This window comes from Lathamus discolor, chromosome 1 (genome assembly GCF_037157495.1).
Source record: "Lathamus discolor isolate bLatDis1 chromosome 1, bLatDis1.hap1, whole genome shotgun sequence".
Taxonomy (NCBI): domain Eukaryota; kingdom Metazoa; phylum Chordata; class Aves; order Psittaciformes; family Psittacidae; genus Lathamus; species Lathamus discolor.
In genome coordinates, this window is record NC_088884.1 from 3,651,240 (window position 1) to 3,673,222 (window position 21,983).

At 43.4% G+C, this 21,983-nt stretch overlaps 1 protein-coding gene across 3 annotated transcripts in view; it reads left to right on the top strand.

Annotated features, from left to right (window-relative positions):
- Positions 1-21,983, top strand: part of PRKCQ (protein kinase C theta) — a 64,941-nt gene that overhangs the window by 19,676 nt on the left and 23,282 nt on the right. For all 3 annotated transcript variants that reach the window (XM_065669510.1, XM_065669477.1, XM_065669591.1), the window contains 10 exons: positions 4,624-4,823; positions 6,683-6,743; positions 8,412-8,571; positions 9,569-9,600; positions 9,695-9,780; positions 10,952-11,081; positions 11,793-11,902; positions 12,438-12,561; positions 14,942-15,117; positions 17,557-17,730. In XM_065669510.1, the coding sequence (XP_065525582.1) occupies positions 4,624-4,823; positions 6,683-6,743; positions 8,412-8,571; positions 9,569-9,600; positions 9,695-9,780; positions 10,952-11,081; positions 11,793-11,902; positions 12,438-12,561; positions 14,942-15,117; positions 17,557-17,730 (1,253 nt within the window). The remainder of the gene's footprint in view (positions 1-4,623; positions 4,824-6,682; positions 6,744-8,411; positions 8,572-9,568; positions 9,601-9,694; positions 9,781-10,951; positions 11,082-11,792; positions 11,903-12,437; positions 12,562-14,941; positions 15,118-17,556; positions 17,731-21,983) is intronic.

Consider the following 21,983-nt stretch of genomic DNA (forward strand, 5'->3'; position numbering starts at 1 on the left):
TGTTTCTTATATGTCTCGTGCATGAAAATAGACCCAGTGGTAGGATGAAGTCCTTCACTTCTGCTATTCAACAGTCATGAAGATCAACTTCAATGTTAGGGAACTTCAGCCTCATATTGGTTGTTATTTATCGTCAATCTTTAGTAAGTTCCTAACTTGACTGCTGTGATTTGTTATAAAATTAAATCAACTCAGAAATGCTTTTTTATACCTTGAGGATACCCATGGCTCTGATCACCAGAGGGTGTTAAGCAGTTTAAAAGACGAAGTTTTAGACTCTTAAAACAATTCAGTATTTCACTAGGGCTTTTTTTGTCTGTGTTGGTTTGGTTTTTAAGAGTCCGCATTTATCACATTGAACTTTAGCTTGGCTTAAATGATCTTCTAAATTAGTAAAGGAAGTTGTGAATGCTCCATTCCTGGCAGTGTTCAAGGCCAGGTAGAACAGAGCCTTGGGTGACACGGTCTAGTGTGAGGTGTCCCTGCCCACGGCAGGGGGTTGGAACTGGATGATCTTAAGGTCCTTTCCAACCCTAACTATTCTATGATTCTATGATTATGGAAGATGTGGTAACTGATAAATTGAAAAGGAAATACTGTGTGACAAGATATCCCTCAGATCCCACTTTTTGATCAAAATGTGTCCTATTTCAACACCTTGCAGGGCTTGGCTTTAATGAGGCCTTTGAAACTAATAATAATAATAATTAATAATAATAATAATAATAATAATAATAATAATAATAATAATAATAATAATAATATCTCTACCAACAAGAAATCCAGAAGTGTGTTTGGGGGAACTTTTCTCCATTAATGTTCACTGACTATAAGACAAACTACATCCCGCTACTAAAAGACTTCTGTTTGCTAGGGTGTAATTGCACTCATCTAATGATAGCTCAGAGTATGGTGGGGCAGCCAGAGGCACTCCTCATATCAGTGACAGTAACAGGAACCTCCTGAGATTGATTCATCTCAGACTTCCCTCTTAGGGTGGGTTGAACCACCCTTAGGAGGTGTTAATCTGCTGCTGGTGAAGGGTCTTTGAAATTGTAGATGGCTAACCATACCTTTAAGGTGACTAAAACAAGATGAGGCCGTGGTGGGACTCATTTCCTGTATAATTCCAGTATTCTGCAAGAATGTTGTTAGCACAGCAAGTCAGCTATCCTTGTATATAACCATGGGGATCAAACAGGGATTTCCATGGTGGGATTCATTTTGAGGAAGACATCCATAATGGGTCTGATGAATCATACCCTGGAAAAACCCAGTGCTCAAGGGCAGTTTAGATAGTACACTCAGAGGTAGGGGTCTGACTTTAATGAAATAAGCTGATTCTAAATGCCAGAAATGCTCTGAACATGATAATCCCAAGGAACTGTCATGCTCAAGCAGGCTTAGAGAAGGCAAAAAACAATGAAGGTCTCAGGACTAACATTAGCTGAATATATCTGGAATAGCTGCATCCGTGCTTTGTGGTATTTTGATTGTAGTTTGCTCTCCAGCTCCCAGGTTTCACAAAGCACTTGCTACTCAATGGCACTGGGATTAAACTAGAAGAAGTTATATTGGTTAAAGTAGCATGTTATAGGGGTAGGAATGGACCAGCTTCCAGCCTTGTGCTCTGACACATGGCCATTAAGGTTTCTTCAGAGTAGATGACTGCTATTCAGCAGTGAGTGCAGAATGAAGGGCAGGATGTGCCCAAACCTAGAGCTGAATCCAGGATAGATCCAGTCCCATATCCCTGCAGGCTCTGTGCTGGAACTGGTTTGGTAGATGACTCTACTTTGACTTTTGTAATGTCCTGTTATGGATCAGATATGTGTTTGTGCATTAGCAAAGTGTGAGGGGGTCGGTTTGATTGGTTGGGTTTTGCAAAGACAGCAGCAGTAGGTGGTAAATGCGTTTAATTCCCCCAAAAAAGGAGTTTAACTTTGGCTTCATGCCAAAGACCATCCGTTGTTAACCAGCCGTGATGAATAAGCCATTGGGACAGAGGTCTCCAGGGGTCTGGGAATAATGCACATCATCTGTGGACGCAGCGCTGTCACAACAAGGCCACCCCTAAAGAATTTCAGAAGCTCAGGAAATATCTTGCCCAGATTTTGGGGTATGTGCTTGTGTGTGTGTGTTTCCACTCGGTTACATTTCAAAAGGGACTTTGGTATTTTATGACATAATCTTTAAAAACCAGAAAACTCCCATTTTAGAAGTGTTCTAGCAATTTATTACTGATGACAAAACATTTCAGAGATCATAGCAGCCCCTGAGTTTAAAAGAATCTGCCTTTTAAGAATAGCTTCTTCCTTCCCAAGCCACCCAGGCCGGTGCCATTTTACCACCTGACTTGGTGACATTTGCTTCGTGAAAGCTCCTGCTCCATGTTGGAACTCCGCAAGGAAAAGCTCTCCCAGCCACAGCAAAAGCTACTGCTTGGGAAAGACAGCTGCTATTTTAACTGTCAGGAACCCACGGCTGAGTTAATCCCTGGCAGAATTCCACAGACATCAGCAGGGATGTTCCGGGGTGACTGTCTGATCCCTTACATTGGCTGCTTCATTCACATTCCAGGGTTGTTTATTTAAAGCCTGGTGTTTGGGAGTGCGATGCAAACAAAAGCACTTGTTTTGCAAGTGCTGTTTCACATCCATGGAGTTTCGCTGATGTAGCAAAGAAATAATGGTCCTTACTGAGATTCCTGTTCTCTGTGGTGCTGGGAAGTTTATGCCTCATTTTCAGGTCTGAGTTTGTCTGGTTTTGTGGAAAGAGTGTGTTATAAAGAGTGTGTTATAGATATATTTAAAGGCTTGATGGGAATGAATTAAGTCTGCAGACAATGAGCTTAATATATGATTGCCTCAATCTGCATATGTGAAAGTCAACCCCACTGAACTGATAGAGATGGATTCACCTTACATTGAGGTGCTCTAAACTTTGGTGAAACTGAGTTTGAACCTAAAATACAGCTGCACGACCACTTGTCATGCCAGGCACAAGAAGGTTGAGAAGTGATTTTATGCTGCAGGAATGATCTCTGCTCAAGTTTTGTGATGCAGACCAGTGCTGATGATCAGTGTACTGCAGCCTAAATCGAGTTTATGCGATCAAACCAAGTGCAGAACTACTACAGGTGGTCGGTCCTGGAATGAAATCTCATCAAGTCAGTATTGGCTGGAGATTCCTGCATGCCTCTCCTCAGGAAGCTACTTTCTCAATGTAGAGCTATCTAGTAAGTACAATCTGTGTAGTGGCTCTGGCAGTCATTTCTCCATTGCACAGGGTGAAGGCAGGTTTTTGTTATCTCACAGCCCTGATAGTTGTTGTCTCCCCAGTAAACATTCTTTCCTTTCCTGAGATGAATATTACACAGTCAGGAATCACTACTTCCTTTCTTCTCCTTCCCTCCTGCTTGCAATAACTTTGGAGCTTGTTTACAAGTTTTAGTCCATCCTGAAGATGTGGTCCAAGCCTTAGAAATACTGGAGCTCCCACCTCTGTAAATCAAAGCTGAGCAAAGGGAAGAAACCTGAATTAGTCCTCCAACTGGGAAAGATTCTTCTCCAGCATGTGTCACGTTCCAGGCTATTGGCTGCATGTGATTTTCCAGCAGGATGAGGGAAAGGCTGGGATTGTTTGGAAACAGGAGCAGGTCTTTAGGAGACAGGTGTCACAGGTCTGCTGCTCGCACGACTGCTTTTTATTCTCTCAATCCGCCAGCTTTGGCATTTGATGGGTTGAAAATTTGCAGAAAGTAACTGTGAAATAGAATTTACTTTGAGTAAGAATCCAAGCCTTTTACAGGGCTGTATGAAATAAAACAGGCTGTATGAAATAAATAGACCTAGCTGAAACTCGTTTCAGAGAGAACTGACTAGAGAGAACTCTCTACAAGCTAATGCTAAGCCTCCGAAATACCCAGTTTTTACCCATCACTACGTTAAGATGAATCTGCTGTGAAGGAAGAGGAATTAATGTGTGAAGAAGAAGTGCAAGAGTTTGCTAGGTTGAAAACTGCATCGCTGTGAATGTGGTTGCAGGTCTGCAGTTCATGTAGCAACAACCCGGAATTAGTGAGCAACTGAAAGGACATGGGCTCCAGCTGAAGATTAATCATGAAGTGCACCCAACTGTTGTAGGGATTGAAGCAAACCTGGTGTTTATGCATTGCTATGGGACATATGATACATGTAGCTGGTTATCACTGATGAGATTCATCTAATTAGGAGCATCAGAGTCTACATCTGAGGTCCACTCAAGGTTAATGGAGTCAAGAGTGGAAATTCTCTCTTCTATGGTAAAGGCCTGTATTTGGTCAAATGAACACACCCTAACTCCATTGACTTATATTGACTATATTCTGTACACTGTCTCTGAATGGAACCAATGCTCAGACAGCTCAGATATGGGCATACACATTGTAGACATCTAAAGTTAAGTGAGATGAATCCCATCCTAGTTTTCATTCCGCATAATATCCTCTTAAGACACTCTAACATGGTCCATTACACACCATAGAGAGAGAAATTTAAGTGGGTAAATAACACAGACCTGTCTCAGGGACTTAGTGCAGATGAGAAGCAAGTCCAGGCAATTCACAGCACTTCTTCTTGACAGAAAATGGCCAAGTGTATGTGCAGAAGAAGCCCACCATGTACCCACCTTGGAACAGCACTTTCGATGCCCACATCAACAACGGCAGGGTCATGCACATCATCGTCAAGGACAAAAGTGCTGAAATGGTTTCAGAGACCACGGTGGAACTCAAGGTGCTGGCGGAGAGGTGCAAAAAGAGCAATGGGAAGACAGAGATGTGGGTGAGCATCTTTATTTCCTCTTGTGGGATGTGATAGGGTATAATGCCTTGTGTCCGTGCCATGCTGTGACTGTAACCAGCAGAGCAGGAGGAACTGGTTGCCATCCAAGGAATAGGTATGACTTGAACGAAAGATTTCCACGCATGTCAAAATAAAAGAGCATGGCACATTATATTACCTGCTGCTGTTACATCAACTGGTATATCAACATGGCAAGTGGGTTGGAACTGAATGATCTTAATGTGCTTTCCAACCCAAACTATTATATGATTCTATATTGAAACATATGGCTTCTGTTAGCAGGGATTCCGGTTCAGGGGAGCTATGCCCACATATCAATCTTTGCTTACAAACCCCACTGGGGACAGATAAGTAATATGAGTGGCTAAATGTGAATTATTTTATGTGTTCTGGGAAACAGCTTAAAAAATTTAGTCTAACGTCAAGTAACTGATTCACAGTTACCTGACTTCAGATTTATGTGAGAGGAACTCCTTTAAAATCATGAGTTATAGTGGAATAGATTTGAAGTAACAGCCTTCATAAGGACGCTAAATGTAAGGCTATATTCCCTGGTAGCCCAAGCAGGAAAGTTCTTGATAATAGTCTTTAACATGTAGTATTCAGTAGTCATGCTGTGAATAGCTATAAAGTGAAAAGTCATTTGGAGAGAAACTGAGAAACTTATTTCCTTGTTTGCTTGTTTGTTTCTCGTGCCAGTTCTCAGGCTAAGCTGCTTGGGTTACGGAGAGAGTAGAAAAGTCAAAAAGGCCTTAGTCACTTAGCAGACCTCAGAGCGAGATATGGTAGAGATTTGCACATCTAGCACATATCTTGGAAGTAATTAAGATGCTTAAGGAGGGGATTGAAAACCAAAAGGCTTTTCTCAGCATGACTCCAGTCCCAGCCTATAAAGCCATGGGTAGCAGTAGCCTGGTGAGGAGAAGAGGGATCACATAGTCTGGTCTGCTGCTTGCTTGCATCAAGGGTAACAGACCTGAGGTCAAGTGGAGCTGGGAGACCCTGATCCTGTTGTGTCCCAGCTTGGTAGCATCTCCTGAGATCTTTCTACTCACAACCTGGGGAAGGTGGTCCCAGATACCCCATCCTGCAAGGGTCATGAGGAGAGAGAATAGCAGTTTTCTCACTTTTCTGTGCAAGGGCACTGTGTCCTCTGGAAGGCAGAGAGGTAACCTTGCTCAGGCTGTGCTGGAGGTGAGTGAGGAAGTCACTATTGTGATCCTCAGGCTAAAGAAATCTTTGAATGTAGGTGCTTTTATACCTAGGCAAGTGGATACAGATTTACAAAGGCATCTATGGATTCAGATAGGTGGGAATTTCCAACTCCAGTGGGAAGGCCCAAAAAATGCCTAAGTAAGCTTGTAGTAGCACTCATGCTGACTGTAATGGAAGTTAGACTTGCAGAACCAAGTGTGTAAAAGATTTTAACACCTTTTAAGTGCCTTTCTGAAGCTGGCTTATTTTGAGGTGGTCTCACTTCCAACTTGCAGGATCTACCAGGAGCAAGCAGCTTACTCTATAGATATTGCTGGTCCTGCACTAGTGTCTAAAATCCTTCCTACAGCTTCAGTGATTTAGTCATATTTATCCCTTCTATCATGCCACTGCAAGTGTTTCATAAGAGGTGATCTAGCCTCCTTTCTCTATAGCTGCTCCTACCATGCCTTCTTGCCCCACATTGATATGAGCAACCCAAAAGCTACTATTAATTGACATTCATCAAATACCACTCAGAAAAAGACATATTTTGAGTCATCTGAAATGATTGCTGCTTCTTTGAATGACTGATTAATGATTGCACTGGTCTCTCTTTCTTGTTTTTCACTTACCTCAACCAGCTAGAACTGAAGCCTCAAGGAAGAATGCTGATGAATGCAAGATACTTCCTGGAAATAAGTGGCAAGTGATTTAGTTTGTCTATTGATAGATGTGATTTCTGGTTATGTGGGGCAGAGCTGGTGTCTTCACTGAAAGTGATGCCTATGTGATTATTGATTTATTCCTAGGAACCATCATAGTGGTTTGAAATGAGCAGCCCAGAAAAGCAACTTTTATTGTGTAGTAGGGATGAAGACTGACTCTTCTCTGATTTGCAAGGCAGATTTCTGGCCGGTTTACCACTAAAATGGTAGATTTTCTCATTATAATCAAGAAAGAATAGATACCTAAGGATCCGGTTCCCTCTGAAATCATTATACTTGTATGTAAGCATGTAACATCTGCTATGGTGTGCATTATAGTGCAGATGTAAAGGTTGACAACAGCTAAGCATACTTGTTAGTTGGGCATTTAAGATCAAGAGCAATCTAGGCAAAACAGGAAAAGAACCTAGAGAGTGATTCATCTGATAACATGCAGGTTTCTGCTGCAAGGTGAGTCATTCACTGCGCTCCATTGACTGCTGAAGCTAGACCTCCAGGGACATAGCAACAGCTTAGTCACCCTGGAGAGGGGACACACAGGAGTTTATGTGTCTTCACTGGGAACCAAATCCCACCTGCAGAGTTTGATGTCCATGTGAAATACGTTTTGCTTTGTGGAAGAAAATGGGTTGCAATCCAAATGCTCTATCTTATCCTCCTGTCTTTGATGCCAAAATTCTCACACCCTCAGACGTGGGTGAAGCTGTAAGGTGCAGGTACGTAGAAGGACCAACTATTCATAGAAACACAGAAGTACTGAAAGCAGATAAAAGCATGTCCATACTGCTATTTTCTCCATCCATTAATATGGAATAGACTATTGTTGCCTCCTTGTATGTTATGTCAGAGAGGCCAAAGCACAGAAAACACAAATTGTCTTTGTATTACAAATAGCAAGATCAGCATCAGATCGCACATGGGGCCAGTTTCCACAGAATACCTGTGAAACTTGCTGTGCATTGTGTGAGTAAAAGGAAACAGAGATTGAGAGTGAGATAAAGCTCGCACATCTAGATTTGTAGACACAAACACATATATAAGTGCATGTGTGTATATATATGCATGTGCAGTCAGAATTGGTTCGGTTGCTGTTCAATAAAGGTTAAATGTGAATAATGGCATGGATACAGCAAACAGCAAAGCAACTACTGGCATGGAAAAACAGCAAGCCAAAGAATATCCTAGGAACATACATAGGTGCTTACTCACACACTTGTACACATAAGTGATTCTGCTATAAACCCATATATATTATATACAAGTGTGTTTGTGCATATATAGATAATTATAAATTTTAATGCATTTTCATCTGGTTTAGGTCATGGTTCTTCAGTGCTATACAAAGTTAGAAGTTCATGTTTAATTGCAAATTATCTCTCCTTGGGAAATTTCTGGTCTACATTTCAAAAGCAGCATTAAGACTGTTCAAGAAAGCTCAGGGCCCCAAGTTTAAAGTCATTTTAGTGTCCTTTTAGGGATGGCAGATAAAAACCCATACAAACAAGGCTTGCGTCGGTTTCAGAAAATGGTATGTCTTAAAAATACTCGTTTCCATCAGTGAATCAACTTCAGTCATTTAATGTTTTGGTACCTGCATTTTCTTAAGGCACCTTATCAGACAGTTATCTGTTTCCTTTCTCCCCAGATGCAAAGGACCTGGCTGACAGTGAGACTGAAGCATTCTCCCTGCACCAGCGCAGGGGAGCCATCAAACAGGCCAAAATCCATAACGTCAAGTGTCACGAGTTCACAGCCACCTTCTTTCCACAACCCACCTTCTGCTCTGTCTGCCATGAGTTTGTTTGGTAAATGAAAATAGATCTTTGCCTTTTCCCCTTTTAATCCTCAGGACCAGTTCTTGGGTAGATGTGGCACTTACTTGTGAGACATGGTTCAGTGGTGGACTTGGCAATGCTGGGTTAATGGTGGGACTCAATGATCTTAAAGCTTCTTTCCAACCTAAATGATACCATGATTCTATGATTCTCCAATGGCTATCTGTGCTCCAGCTGTCAGTAAGACAGCAGGGTGAGACGTTTGACATCTTACCTGTCGAGTTATTGCATCACTTCCAGGATGTGGTTCACAGTTGTAATTCCAACTGTGAAAGTTCCCTTCATATTTTAGTATGAAGACAGGCTGAGAACACTGGGGCTGTTCAGCCTGGAGAAGAGAAGCTGTGTGGAGACCTCAGAGCAGCTTCCAGTGTCTGAAGTGGGTTACAAGAACGGTGGAGAGGGACTCCTTATCCGGGACTGTAATGATGGAACAAAGAGTGATGGGTTCAAACTGAAATAGGGGAAGTTCAGGTTGGATATAAGGAAAAAGTTCTTTACTGTGAGGGTGATGAGGCGCTGGCACAGGGTGCCCAGAGAAGTGGTGAATGCTCCATCCCTGGCAGTGTTAAAGGCTGGGTTGGACAGAACATTGAGGAACATGGTCTGATGTGAGGCATCCCTGCACATGGAAGAGAGTTAGAACTGGATGATCTTAAGGTCCTTTCCAACCCTAACTATTCTATGATTCTATGATCTCTGGCCAAATGCACCGGCATTTCTTTACAGCCCAGTTTGCTCTTTGGGTATCGTGAAATTCAGACTGTATGTGCTGAAAAGGCAGTGAAAACCACAGAGAATCCACTCCACAGTTAGATCGAACAAAGATGTTTTAATTAGAGAAGCTCTATAAAGACTGATAAAAAGCAAAGCTGTTTTATTCTGTTCCTTTTATAAGCATTGCTCTCTTTTTTTCCCTCAAGGCTTTCAGACAATTCAGCATCAACCATTTCTCTGTTTCTTTCAGGGGACTGAATAAACAAGGGTATCAATGCAGACGTAAGAAACCTTTCTGATGTTGTTACTATCTTTATTTACTTCTTCTTTTCTGAAGGAATATTGTATCAACACCGTGATACGCTTGTTCTTTCAGAGTGTAACGCTGCCATTCATAAGAAATGCATTGATAAAGTAATCGCCAAGTGTACAGGATCAGCAGTCAATAGCAGAGAAACAATGGTATGTATTATTGTTTGGCTGCTTTTAATAAAGCTTGAATGCCATTCAGATCTGTCCTACATCGCTGTAAAGCAACTTCTGATGAAGCAAAAGGAGCTACTGAATTAAAGGCTGTATGATCTGATCTGTGACCTTTGTCTTTTACATTCCCAGTGGTTTCATTACCTCCTACTTGTGCTTTACTCAAATGCAGTTGTTGAATAAGCAGTTGCTGAATCAAGCCTGGCGTTCTTCTAATGTATGAAGTATATCTCAGGGGGAAGTCATGGACATGAGGTGGAGATTTACTGGAGGAAATTATTCATTCCCTGATGTTAGGCAGGATGTTATGTTGAATTTTCGAAGCAGCACTTTAACATCCTACTCTGGGTTATCTGAGATTTCCAAGCAGTGAGTGGAAGAACTGGCATCTCCACTATCACTAGTTTTATTTTCTCATATCACTTTATTATAAACCCTCTTTTTTAGTAGGCAAAAGTGGAACTTGATCTTTTGATAGGACTATTCCCTTTTCCTTAGTTATGTTCCAGAGCTTCTGTTTGCTTTCAGTCCTACCTTGATTCCTGTTCTCCTGCAGTCTTGAGAGATGAGATTCATCTCATTTGTCTTCTGACATCAACAGGGTAGCAGTATCCAACTTAGTCACTGCCTTTGACTCCCTATGTACTTAAAGAAGAGAAATAAGCTCTTCCAAGACTGATTCATTAAAACAAATGTAGACATCCTTTTCAGGAGGAGATGAATAATTTTTAGAAGTGCTATTGTTTTTCCATTGAGCATTAAGGGAGGCTGGTTGCATAGATGAGATGTAAACAGCTCTCTGGCCAGAAGATCAAGCCCAGGGATGAAATTACCCGGTTCTCACTGAATTGCAGTTATTTGGTTTTGTATATTCGAAATAATAGCTAAAGATAGTTCTTCTTGATGGTCATACCCAAGGATGAAAGGGCAATAGACATCCCAACTTCTGTCGTACAAGTCCAAGGCCAGGTTGGATTTGGCTTTGAGCAGCCTTGTCTAGTCGAAGGTATCCCTGCCCATGGAAGAAGGCTGGAACTAGATGATGTTTAAGGCCCCTTCCAACCCAAACCATTCTATGATTCTATGAAAAGCCCGGTTTTCCGAGCAAAGCTGAGGTGGGCTGAATTGCCAACTTGGTTTTCTCTTGCAGTTTCATAAAGAACGGTTTAAGATTGACATGCCTCACCGCTTCAAAGTCTACAACTACAAGAGCCCAACATTCTGTGAGCACTGTGGCACACTCCTCTGGGGCCTTGCACGGCAAGGACTGAAGTGTGATGGTGAGTCCCTGATGTAATTGGCACAACCTGAGCATGGGAGTGGGCCCTTGTCTTTAGAAGGTTGCAACCTGAAGAACCAAATCTCATTTATTATACCTCCAAGACCAGTGTGAGATGCCATCCAGGGTGGTGAAGGAGTGGTCAAGAGGACTAGCCTTCAAGGAGTATCATTTTTCAGTGAGGACAGTTGTCAGTATACAGAAAGATACGTGGTCCATGAGACTGAAGAGTCATTTCCCAAGAAGGCAAAGAACATCTCAGGGGTACTGCTGACCTTCCAAAATCACTCCCAGTATTAACTTAAATGCTCTATTTCCACTAGCAGACAAACCTAAGACACTTCATCTACATAATCCTGTATTAATGGGGAGATCCTGTTCTGTGATTATGGTTTATCTCTGAGCTGATATACTCAAACTATGAGTTTAAGTTTTAGTACCACTGTGAGTTTTGGTAGCCTGTAGCTGCAAAGGCTGATGGATGTTGAAATGGACCTTTTGTTCTGAAAGAGATGTAAAAAACATTGTCTCCATTGAGAAACAAATAAAATGACCCAAGTGCCATTCCATGAGACATAAATGGTGCCCAAGCTTTAAGCTGTTCATGTGGCTATCTCTGCCCTTGGCCACATGCTCCTGCCCAACCTCATGTCAAAGCCTTTGCAGCCTCACAGTCCTTTGTTGTTCTGACACCTCTTGTTCTTTCTTTCAGCATGTGGCATGAATGTTCATCACAAGTGCCAGACGAAAGTAGCAAACCTTTGTGGAGTTAACCAGAAACTAATGGCTGAAGCTCTGGCAATGATAGGGAGCACCCAGCAGGTAAATACTTTAAGTCTTGAGTCACATGGAGAAAGGAGGATCAACTGTTCAGTGTTTGTTTCAGTGCAAGTAATTTGGGCATTGAGCAGAGCACATATCGCAGAAGGCTGCAGGTTCCTCTATGTTACCAAACCCCTGAACGTTAGGTACAGAGATGCCTGTCTCATAGCAAAGACCTCTTCTAGATCTTGGTTTCTGTGACAGTCACGGTCAAGAAGCCACAGTGTCCATCACATCAGAACTAGAAGAGGGTAGGTTTAGATTATATTAGGAAGAAACTACTCACTACGAGGGTGGTGAGGAGCTGGCACAGGGTGCCCAGAGAAGCTGTGGCTGCCCCATCCCTGGCAGTGTTCAAGGCCAGGTTGGACACAGGGGCTTGGAGCAAGCTGCTCTAGTGGAAGGGGTCCCTGCCTATGGCAAGGGCATGGGACTAAATAATCTTTAGTCAACCCAAACCACTCTGTGATTTAATGAACATGACACATGGCTCAAAATGTCAAAACCATGACATTAGCTGTTTTCTGTAATCCAGGCTCGCTGTCAGCGTGACACTGAGCAGATTTCCAGGGATGGACCTCTTGAAATTGGCTTCCCAGTTACTGCGAAGGAGGTGACACCGCTTCAGCCATTGCCAGCGTCTACAACAGGAAAAAAAGGTGATATGGGGCAGCAAGCTTTGTTAGCTTTATTTTGCTTGGTCCATGGTTATGTAGAGGTGACAAAGGAATTTATTAGCCAGTGAATCTTTCATGAAACTTTCCAGCCTAGAGCAAGACATATCCTTTCTCATCTCAGGATATCAATAACTCTTCCTGACAACATCACTTCGACATGGCAGATAGGATCAGAGCCTGATTCCTTCTCTATAAACCAGTATTTCCTCCATGCCATCCAGCCTCTAGTGAAATGAGACACCATCCTTCATTCATCCAGCTAACCCCTAAACTCTTTTTCTGACCCGGTGCTTGAGCACATCTCACACCTCCACTGGCAAAAATATGTTTGTTCCCTTTTTAGGGACACATAAACTGTAAAATCTGAGAACTTTATAGAGAAACCAAGCTCTAAACAGGAGATTGGGAATTGGGATCACCATGGCCAATTCTCTGTCTCTTTTCATATTTTTGGTTGTGGGTTGACACCCAGTACCTTTGAAAACCATTGACAGATTCCCACTTCATTCATTCATTCATTCATTCATTCATTCATTCATTCATTCATTCATTCATTGCCCAGGAGCTGATCTTGGTCTCAGGGCCCCCTGTGCTACAAGAACAAATATTTAGGAGGGTGAATGAGAGATTGGGGAGAAGCTTTAACAGACTTTGGACAAAGCTACTGGGGGCTCAGTGGCGTCAAACAAAACTTAAAGTCTCCTGGGGAAATCCCTTGTTTGTCTGCTTTGTCAGAGAAACTTTGTTTGAGTCACAGAACTCTGAATATTAGGAGCAAAAATGTCACCATCTTTCATTATACCAATGCGACCCACTTAAATGGTCATTTCAGAACCCCTCCACCTGCATGGTTCCCCTCCAAGCACTGTCCTGTGACTGCAGCAGCCCTATCATGGTACTGACACAATGGTTTTTGGCCTCCCACAAGCTTTAAAATGCATCTACCAGAATGTGAAGGGAGAAAGAAGAGCACAAGTGAATCAATACTTAAGCCTAGCAAGGATTGGGGCAGTGTATCTTCAGCTGCAACCCCAAACAAAAGTCAAGCTGAGAACCCAGGCCCCACTTTCTTAATCATAGAATGATGGAATCATAGAGTCACAGAATGGTTTGGGTTGGAAAGGACCTTAAGATCATCCAGTTTCAACCCCCTGCCTTTAGCCAGGGACACCTCACACTAAACCATCTCACCCAAGGCTCTGTCCAACCTGGCCTTGAATACTGCAGGGATGGAGCATTTATTACTTCTCTGGGCAATCTGTGACAGAGCTTCAGCACCCTCATGGTAAAGAACTTCTTTCTTATGTCCAACCAGAACTTCCCCTGTTTCAGTTTTAACCCATTACCCCTTGTCCTATCACTACAGTCTCTAATGAAGAGTCCCTCTCTGGCTTTCTTATAGGCCTCTTTCAGGTATTGGAAGGCTGCTATTAGTGCACATTAATACTATCCTGTCTGAAGATAATACCCTGGAAACTGGACCTCGAGCAAAATGTCAGAAAGCACTGGTTAAAGCATGGCAGAGCCACTTTATAACAGTGCTCTGGGTTTGATACTGTGCAACAGCAGGCTACCAAGCCTCAGAGGCTGGTTTTGGGGATAATGAGCTGAGTGATAGTGATCTGAGCTCTGGGGATAGTACACTTTTGCCCCCAAGGGGGAAATAAATGATATCCCCATCTGTGCTTACTTTCTTTCTTTTCTACAAGTAGGACTGGCTACGTTGATATGAATCAGTAAAGCCCCAGATGGTTTCACATCTGTTTTACATGTGGGTCTATTTGTCTGATGAGTAGTGTTCTTGCTGTTCAGCAATTTAGAACAGTACAGCAGTGTGTATTTCAGTGCATGGGATAAATCCAGTAATGGCCAGGATATCTCAGAATTTCATATATATCCAAGTGTATATAGTAATGAAGAAAATCTGAGTAGTTCCACTCCAGGACAGCTGGAATACTTGATCAGAGCTTCACATCCATAGTAGGTGCCTAGTATGAAAATGCTGTTCCATCTTTTCATCTTGCTTTGCCAAGGGTCTTGAGAAGACCTTGAAAAAATGGGACAGCATCGTAACAGCAATGAGCAAGAAGGACTGAAGTACACAGGCAGCCAGAAATGAAGGTCATGGTTTCGCTGCCGTAAAACAAAGAGGCGGATGAAGGAGTTTGTGAAGTAGGAGTAATGCCACTGAAAAAAGTGGAGTTACATTGGAGTAAACTGGGAGCAGATCCAATCTACTTAGTAGAAATGGCCACTGTGTATTTGAAATACCCTTTTGACACTAAGCACAATGCTTGTAAGTGTTCTGGGGATTTTCCACTCATTCCAGGGGTTTATTTGAATGCTTTGATGTGTGTTGCAGAGCCACAGGGCGTCTCCTGGGAGTCTCCAGTGGAGGGCACAATGAAAGGGGAATCTCTGATAGAGTCAGACTCAGGAGAACAGCCCCAGGAGCAGCAAGAGCACCAAGTGCAGCTAAAACTAAGCATTGAGGATTTTGTCCTGCACAAGATGCTGGGGAAGGGCAGCTTTGGCAAGGTAAGCATCAGGGGACTGAGACACCATTGAATGCATCTGTATATTGCTTTCTACAGCACTAAATGGCATCTGATTTGAAGGCCACATAAGGAAAAACATCTCCAAGACTCCAAGGAACCCTTGGTCTGGCATGGCTGACTCTTGAATCAGCCTTCTTTCCTCAGACAAAAATCTTCCCTCTGTCCCAGTAGTTGCTGTTTCATGAGTGCCCATGACAGGAGAGGAAAGCAGCCAGATGAAGCTGCACCTTCCCCCGCTGTGCAGGTTGATGTGGCCAGGGTATCTGCAGAGAGGAAGATCTCCATGCTGTCCCTCTCCTGCTGGCTTAGCTGAGCAAGTTCAGAGGGTGGTGAAAGCATGAGCTGGAAAGCTAAGTGTGGGTCACTTCTCCTCTCCGGAGCAGCAGGTCTCCAGCTGGGAATGCTAACTAGTCTTTCCCATCTCCGTCTTCCCATCCAGTTTGCACTGGAGCATAAAGCAAACTTTGTAACAGCCAAGAATTCGTGCTTTTGGAACAAGAGCCACCTGTTTCCAGTGGATTCATTAATCTTGATGAGTTGTGGATTGTTCCTCCTCCTCCCAGATGTCCCCTGGAAGGAGACTCATGTTATTCAGTGCTTGCATAAAGCTGCAGGAAGCAATTTCAGAGGAACTCACCATTGTGTTTTTGCAGCCAATAAGGAGAATGTGTATCATTATGTATTGCTCATATCTCACATCTTTCCAAGGTAGAAACTGTGCCTTAAAGAATGGCTGCTTTTTGCCTGCCAAGTGAGCTGGAGCAACTGCTTTATCCAGTCCTTAAACTGGCTGAAGTTGTTTTCACTAGTTCTTAAACTGGTGAAATATTTGCTGTGTTGGCTTTCCATACTTGGAAATACTTGGCATGACTACAGTTTGCATGGGAAGCAGAGCTGAGGTATCTTATTTAGAGATCTGAGACAGAATACATCCAAAGTCCATATCCCAGACATTGGACTCAAGACAATACATGTCATAGAAGCATTCACATTGGAAGGGACCTCTGGAGGTCATCTAATCCAACCTGCTGCTCAAAACAAGTCTAATCAGATGAGTCTGCTCCAGGGTTTGTCTAGTCGAGTCTTGAATGCCTTCGCTGATGCAGATTCTGTACCTGGCTTTAGCCCTCTCTGTGAGCACGGACTCTGCAAGCCTCTGCATCTCTCTGCAGTGCACCATGTGGGTGTGGATGGGCTATTTCATGCCCTTCTGCAACAAACCTCACCCACAAGTTTCCTGTGTAGGTGTTGCTCCCGGTCCCCTTATTTGCTTGGAGCAAGATTCACTTCCCCATATAGGGTGTGCAGATTTGACTGCCTGAGGGTTCTCTCCAGCTCTGCATGGACTAAGGAAGTTGAGGGCCAGAGGAAGTCCTCTCTGCATGAGTGGGGGTAGCATTGCCCACCTTGGAAGTCCCAGCACAAGTCACAAATGTACTGTGTTCCTCAGGAGAGCAGTGTCATGCACAAAAACAGGGGTAAAAAGAGTGCCTGCAGCATCAGCACTGTTAGCATGTCTGGTCATTCAGCACAGAGACCAAGGGAGGCTCTAAACTCTGCTCCCTGTCTGGTGCTACAAAGTGAAATGCAGCAGTAGCCAAAAGGGTAAATAAAGCTTTTGTCAGAGGTAAAACATGTCTGAGCTTACTCAGTAAATAGTGTCTGGTAGAGAACTTCAGAGACCTCTTTGATGTGTCTTGTGTATTTATTCAGTCTGTGAGAAATGGTGTCAACAGGCAGCATAAAGGCACAGAAGTGGAAACTTCTTTGCTCCTTGGTCCCCAGGAGCCCCTTCTCTGCTGCTCCATGTCTCATTTTCCCTGCCCATAAAACCTATCAGAGGTCCTAACTCCTCTGGGATGTATTTTGATGTTCCTAGAGAAGTAGTTCTGCAGAAGCATAGAGGACCCATCCCTTTTACTCAGGCATCCTGCTTACTGGGAGGAACAGGAGAAAGTTGCATCTGATTCAGATCAGTCTAACTATGGTGGACATCAGTTTACACCTGCTGAGGATCTGGTGCAGGGCATTTGCATTTCACATGTTGACAAAGCAAGATTCTGTGTTTTGTTTTTTGAAGACATAAAAAAGGAAATATATCTCAAGCGCATTTGCATAAAGTTGGTTTCCGTTATCAGAAGTGTTTGCTCTCTGACATGCCCTGTCCATATGGGCATGTAGCCCCTGCTCTTGTATTCACCAAGGTCCCCCTAGGGTTCAGCTTCATAAAGCTATTCTGGGTGTGGGGAACTAACTCAAATTCTACACAGTCTTAAGGTCAGAACTGGGCCTTAAACATCAGCTTTTTTAAGGTCTACCCTAGTGAATTCTCCATAGCTCAGCTCCCATCCTCATATGGTTGTGTTGCCAGCTCTGAGAGATTAGCATCACTCTTTCTGAGCAGCCGTTTCCACCATAGGTGTTTCTTGCTGAGCTGAAGAGCACAGACCAGTATTTTGCTGTGAAAGCCCTGAAGAAGGATGTGGTGCTCATGGATGATGATGTTGAATGTACGATGGTGGAGAAGAGAGTCCTCTCCTTAGCTTGGGAGCACCCATTCCTGACTCATGTCTTCTGTACGTTCCAGACCAAGGTAAGACAAGGATCTGACACCTAATTCCATGGGCTGAGGATGCTTTGTTGAAATATGGATATGTGGTGAAGTGCTTAAGTCTGCTATATGTTAGGGAACAGCTTGGACATGAAGTGGTGCTAAGGGAAGGGAGCTTCAGTTTAACCACTTAGGAAGTGGCTCCAGCAATTTCACCTGCCTTGCCCACATTAACCTGAGTGCAGAGTGGGGCATTGGAGGATTATGGAATCCAGAACTGATTGATGATCCAGGCTATGCAGAGACCCACTGTTAAAATCTGTGTCCTGGCACCCTGGGCTGAGGACATGCAAAAGCCACATCCACAGCCAGGGTGCAGATGTGGCCACACTAGGGTTATCAGAACATCTTAGACCATGAAGCAGTATGCTGCAGTGAGTTAAAGGTAACTCAAGAAACCCTGGTTATTGATGATAAACAAGCTGTCATTCACTTTGGGAATCTTCTTTATCCCCGATTACTGTTAAGTTGCATTAGACTTCCTAATTCATGCAGGACCACTGGTGGTGAAGACTGAGGTTCCGAGGGGTAACGCAAAGCATCTTCACCTGAAATCCCACTTAGGGCTCCAAACCAAAATTGAAGTGACATTTAAGTCGTATGTGTATCTTCATGACTCTATGTGGCAACAAACCACCAACAGATGAGCTTTCCAGAGCCTTTCCTACAGTGGTAATCTATCACCTTAATGCTAAAGCGCACACAAGGCATAGGAAAACACAACGGAAGGAAATCTGAGAGATTGTCTTGTCTGTCCATCCTGTTCCTGAGAGGTGCTTGCTGTCCCTGAGCTCGGATTCAGAGCAACACCACTCTCTTAAGGCTGCTTGTTGAGAGTTTTGTGAGGATGCTCCTAGTCCCTGCTCAGTCCCAGGGTTTAGTGACACAAAACACTGTTCAGTGTGAGGCTAGGACCTGCTTAGCAATAGGCTCACTGCTTTTGCCGGGTCAGGAGGAACACATATAACCCATATAACCCCTGCAGTAGATCACAGCTGTCCAAGGGATGCGGCACCTGTTAAAAGACAGATTAAGCTTATAGCAGGGAACGTTTGGGAACTGCCATAGGTGATGTATCACTGAGACGAGGTGTTAATAGAATCATAGAACAGTTAGGGTTGGAAAGGACCTTAAGATCATCCAGTTCCAACCCCCCTGCCATGGACAGGGACACCTCACACTAAACCACCCACCCAAGGCTTCATCCAACCTGGCCTTGAACACTGCCAGGGATGGAGCACTCACAACCCCCCTGGGCAACCCATTCCAGTGCCTCACCACCCTCACAGGAAAGAATTTCCTCCTTATATCCAATCTAAACTTCCCCTATTTTAGTTTTAACCCGTTACCCCTTGTCCTGTCACTGCAGTCCCTAATGAAGAGTCCCTCCCCAGCATCCCTATAGGCCCCCTTCAGGTACTGGAAGGCTGCTATGAGGTGTCCACGCAGCCTTCTCTCCTCCAGGCTGAACAGCCCCAACTTCCTCAGCCTGTCTTCATATGGGAGGTGCTCCAGTCCCTGATCATCCTCGTGGCCTCCTCTGGACTTGTTCCAGCAGTTCCATGTCCTTTTTATGTTGAGGACACCAGAACTGCACACAATGCTCCAGGTGAGGTCTCCTTTGGCATTGTCAGTGAGGACAGCATGACCTGGGAATGGATCATTGCCTGGAAAGGAAATGAGTTAATTCCCTCTTTGGGGCCTAGACTTCAGGGGAAAATATAAATGACCAAACTCCTAAAGCAAAGGAAATCAAGACTTAATTAAAAAGACAAAATACTCACAGCTCTACAAGGGAACTTACACTCCAGGGAGAGACGCTTGTGCTGCCTGTAGTTCCTGGGGACATGCACTGATGCCACTGGCTGTAGTAGCAGAACTGTGTTGTCTATGGTCCAGCCTGGTCCAGCCTTGGTCTGGAAGCTGGAGGTCAGGTTGGAGATGGGTGCAGCAGTGGCAAGTGTCATGCGAGTGTTCACATCCCTCATGAGACTGAAGAGATGAGAGACCGCATGGAGCCAGATGGGATTTACTGACCATTTAAGGGGGTGACCGTGCTTCCAGTGATGGCTGAGGCAAGGAAAGCCTGCAGGATGGAAAAGCAATGAGTGCTTGAAAAACCTCATGGGTGCTGGGCTCAAAAACCCAAGTGATCTTTTCCTACACTGTCTCATAGGCAGCATCACAGTATGGCTCTCCTGACACAGAGAACCTGCATCCATCTCATCCCAAGTCACCATTGCCACTTTAAAGTTATTTGATCTCTCCATTTTGCCCTCAGGTTCACAGATAGAGAAGCTGGAATGTGGCTGCTCTGGCCAAAGGCACTCTGTTTGATTGATTTCTAGCTTATGTTTTTCTCCTCTGACCTTTGCAAGCCAAGAAGCGATTGCTCAATGCGTGAAAGTCAGAGCGGGAGAGCTGTGACAACCCATGGACAGGCTTTCACGGCTCAGAGGACGTGCTGCACTCATAATATCTTTTAGAACAGTCATTTTTAGAGGCCAAGCCACTGCTATGTACAGCCCCTCTCTGGACTTTGGTATTGAAAACTTCAATTTTCAGTTGAAGCATTGGTACTGTTTTAAGGTTTCACTGGATAGATAAGTAGTTTCAAACAGAAATGCGTGTGTCAATGACTTTCTGAATCCCTAATGCTTTGCCTGGCAAGGTTTCTGAACTGCTTCAGGTACTGAGTGCCTCTGCAAAGGACAGTAAACCAGGAACATTCCTATGCTGAAACAAGAACCCCATGTCTCCAGAGGGGAAAAAAAGCCACATAATCTGTTGTGAGTCCTCTGAGATAGGTTTCTTCTTGGCCTCAACCCAGGTTATCTGTGAATGCTCAGATATATAAAGCTTGACAGCCCTTCAGACCGGTTTTTCTAAGGCACCAGGCACTTAATGCTCCTTTGTATTCCTGCATAGGCTGAACAGTCAGTGCATTTGAAACCCAGAATACTCATGTTTTTCTACATTAGAATAAATCCAAGCAGATTAGAATAAATCCAAGCAGAAAATTCCAATCTGATTTTGAACTTGACTGTTTTATTTCACTGCAGTCATCTTTGTATCCAGATATGTGGCCAACATAATTATATGGTGTGAATTTTAACAAGCTCAGAGAGTTACTCTGTTGTATTAGATTTAAAGGAACCCTGTTATGTTTGAGAGGAGGAAAAACATGTTTATAATTCCATGAAATCCTAAAATTAGTAATGCCAAAACAGTGAGTAGCATCCCAGTGCTTCTGTTTTATTCTTCTTTTGACATTTCACTGATATTCTGTGATAAAAATAGGCTTTCCCTTTTTGAAAGTCACCTTTGTTTCTGCTACTTTACTTCATTTACTTAATTTACTTCACACCCTTTACCTAAATGCAAATGAAGTCTTGAGGCATTTTGGCTTATAGCACAAAAAAGCACCAGAGAACACTACCTCAACCCAAAAGAGAAGTCATTTTTATTGCAATTTAAAAGCAAGTCTTACTGAAACAGGTTTTTTTCTGCTTACTAAGGTATTCTGTCTTTTCAAAGTCCTGGTGGTGAGCCATTTTCACATGACTGACTTCAAAATCTCTTACATTGACAGGAAGGAGAAAAGGATTATACATAAGGAGTGTGATCCAAATTTAAAGATTCTTAGGCTCTGAAGTGTAATCCATGAGTATTTTTAGGAAATTTCGAGTTAAAATATCTCCTCAGAGGAAACTACAATTCCTGCAGAATTTTCCAAGAGGAATTTCAGTTTTCTTCTGTCTTTTTCTTGCTGTTAGAGGGACAGAGATGAATTATTTGACCTAGGTCAGAGTGTGTGGGTTGGCACGCATGCATTTCACACCTATGTGACGTTCAGCTCCACTGCATAGTTGTGCCACAGACCTTATGAGCAACCCTGGATCAGGCCCACATGCCCTTCCCAAGCAATGCAGGATCCTCTCTGACCACAGCATGGCTGCAGGATGTGAATGCATTGCTGGAGAAGTCATCCTGCAGAGCAGTGAAATTGCAAGTCTTGATTTCCACCACTGTTTAACCACTGAACCACAACAAATTATTGGATGGACTAAACAAAACATGGTGTGCTGGTTGCAATATCAGGTGTCTTTTAAGGTCAGACCAGATGTCTTTATAGTCAGCATCCTAGTTTTGGCATTGACCAGTAAGGATGGGTAAAAAAGTGAGTATACAGCAATGCAGTGATTTTTTGCCTTGTACAAACCATCCTTGTCCCT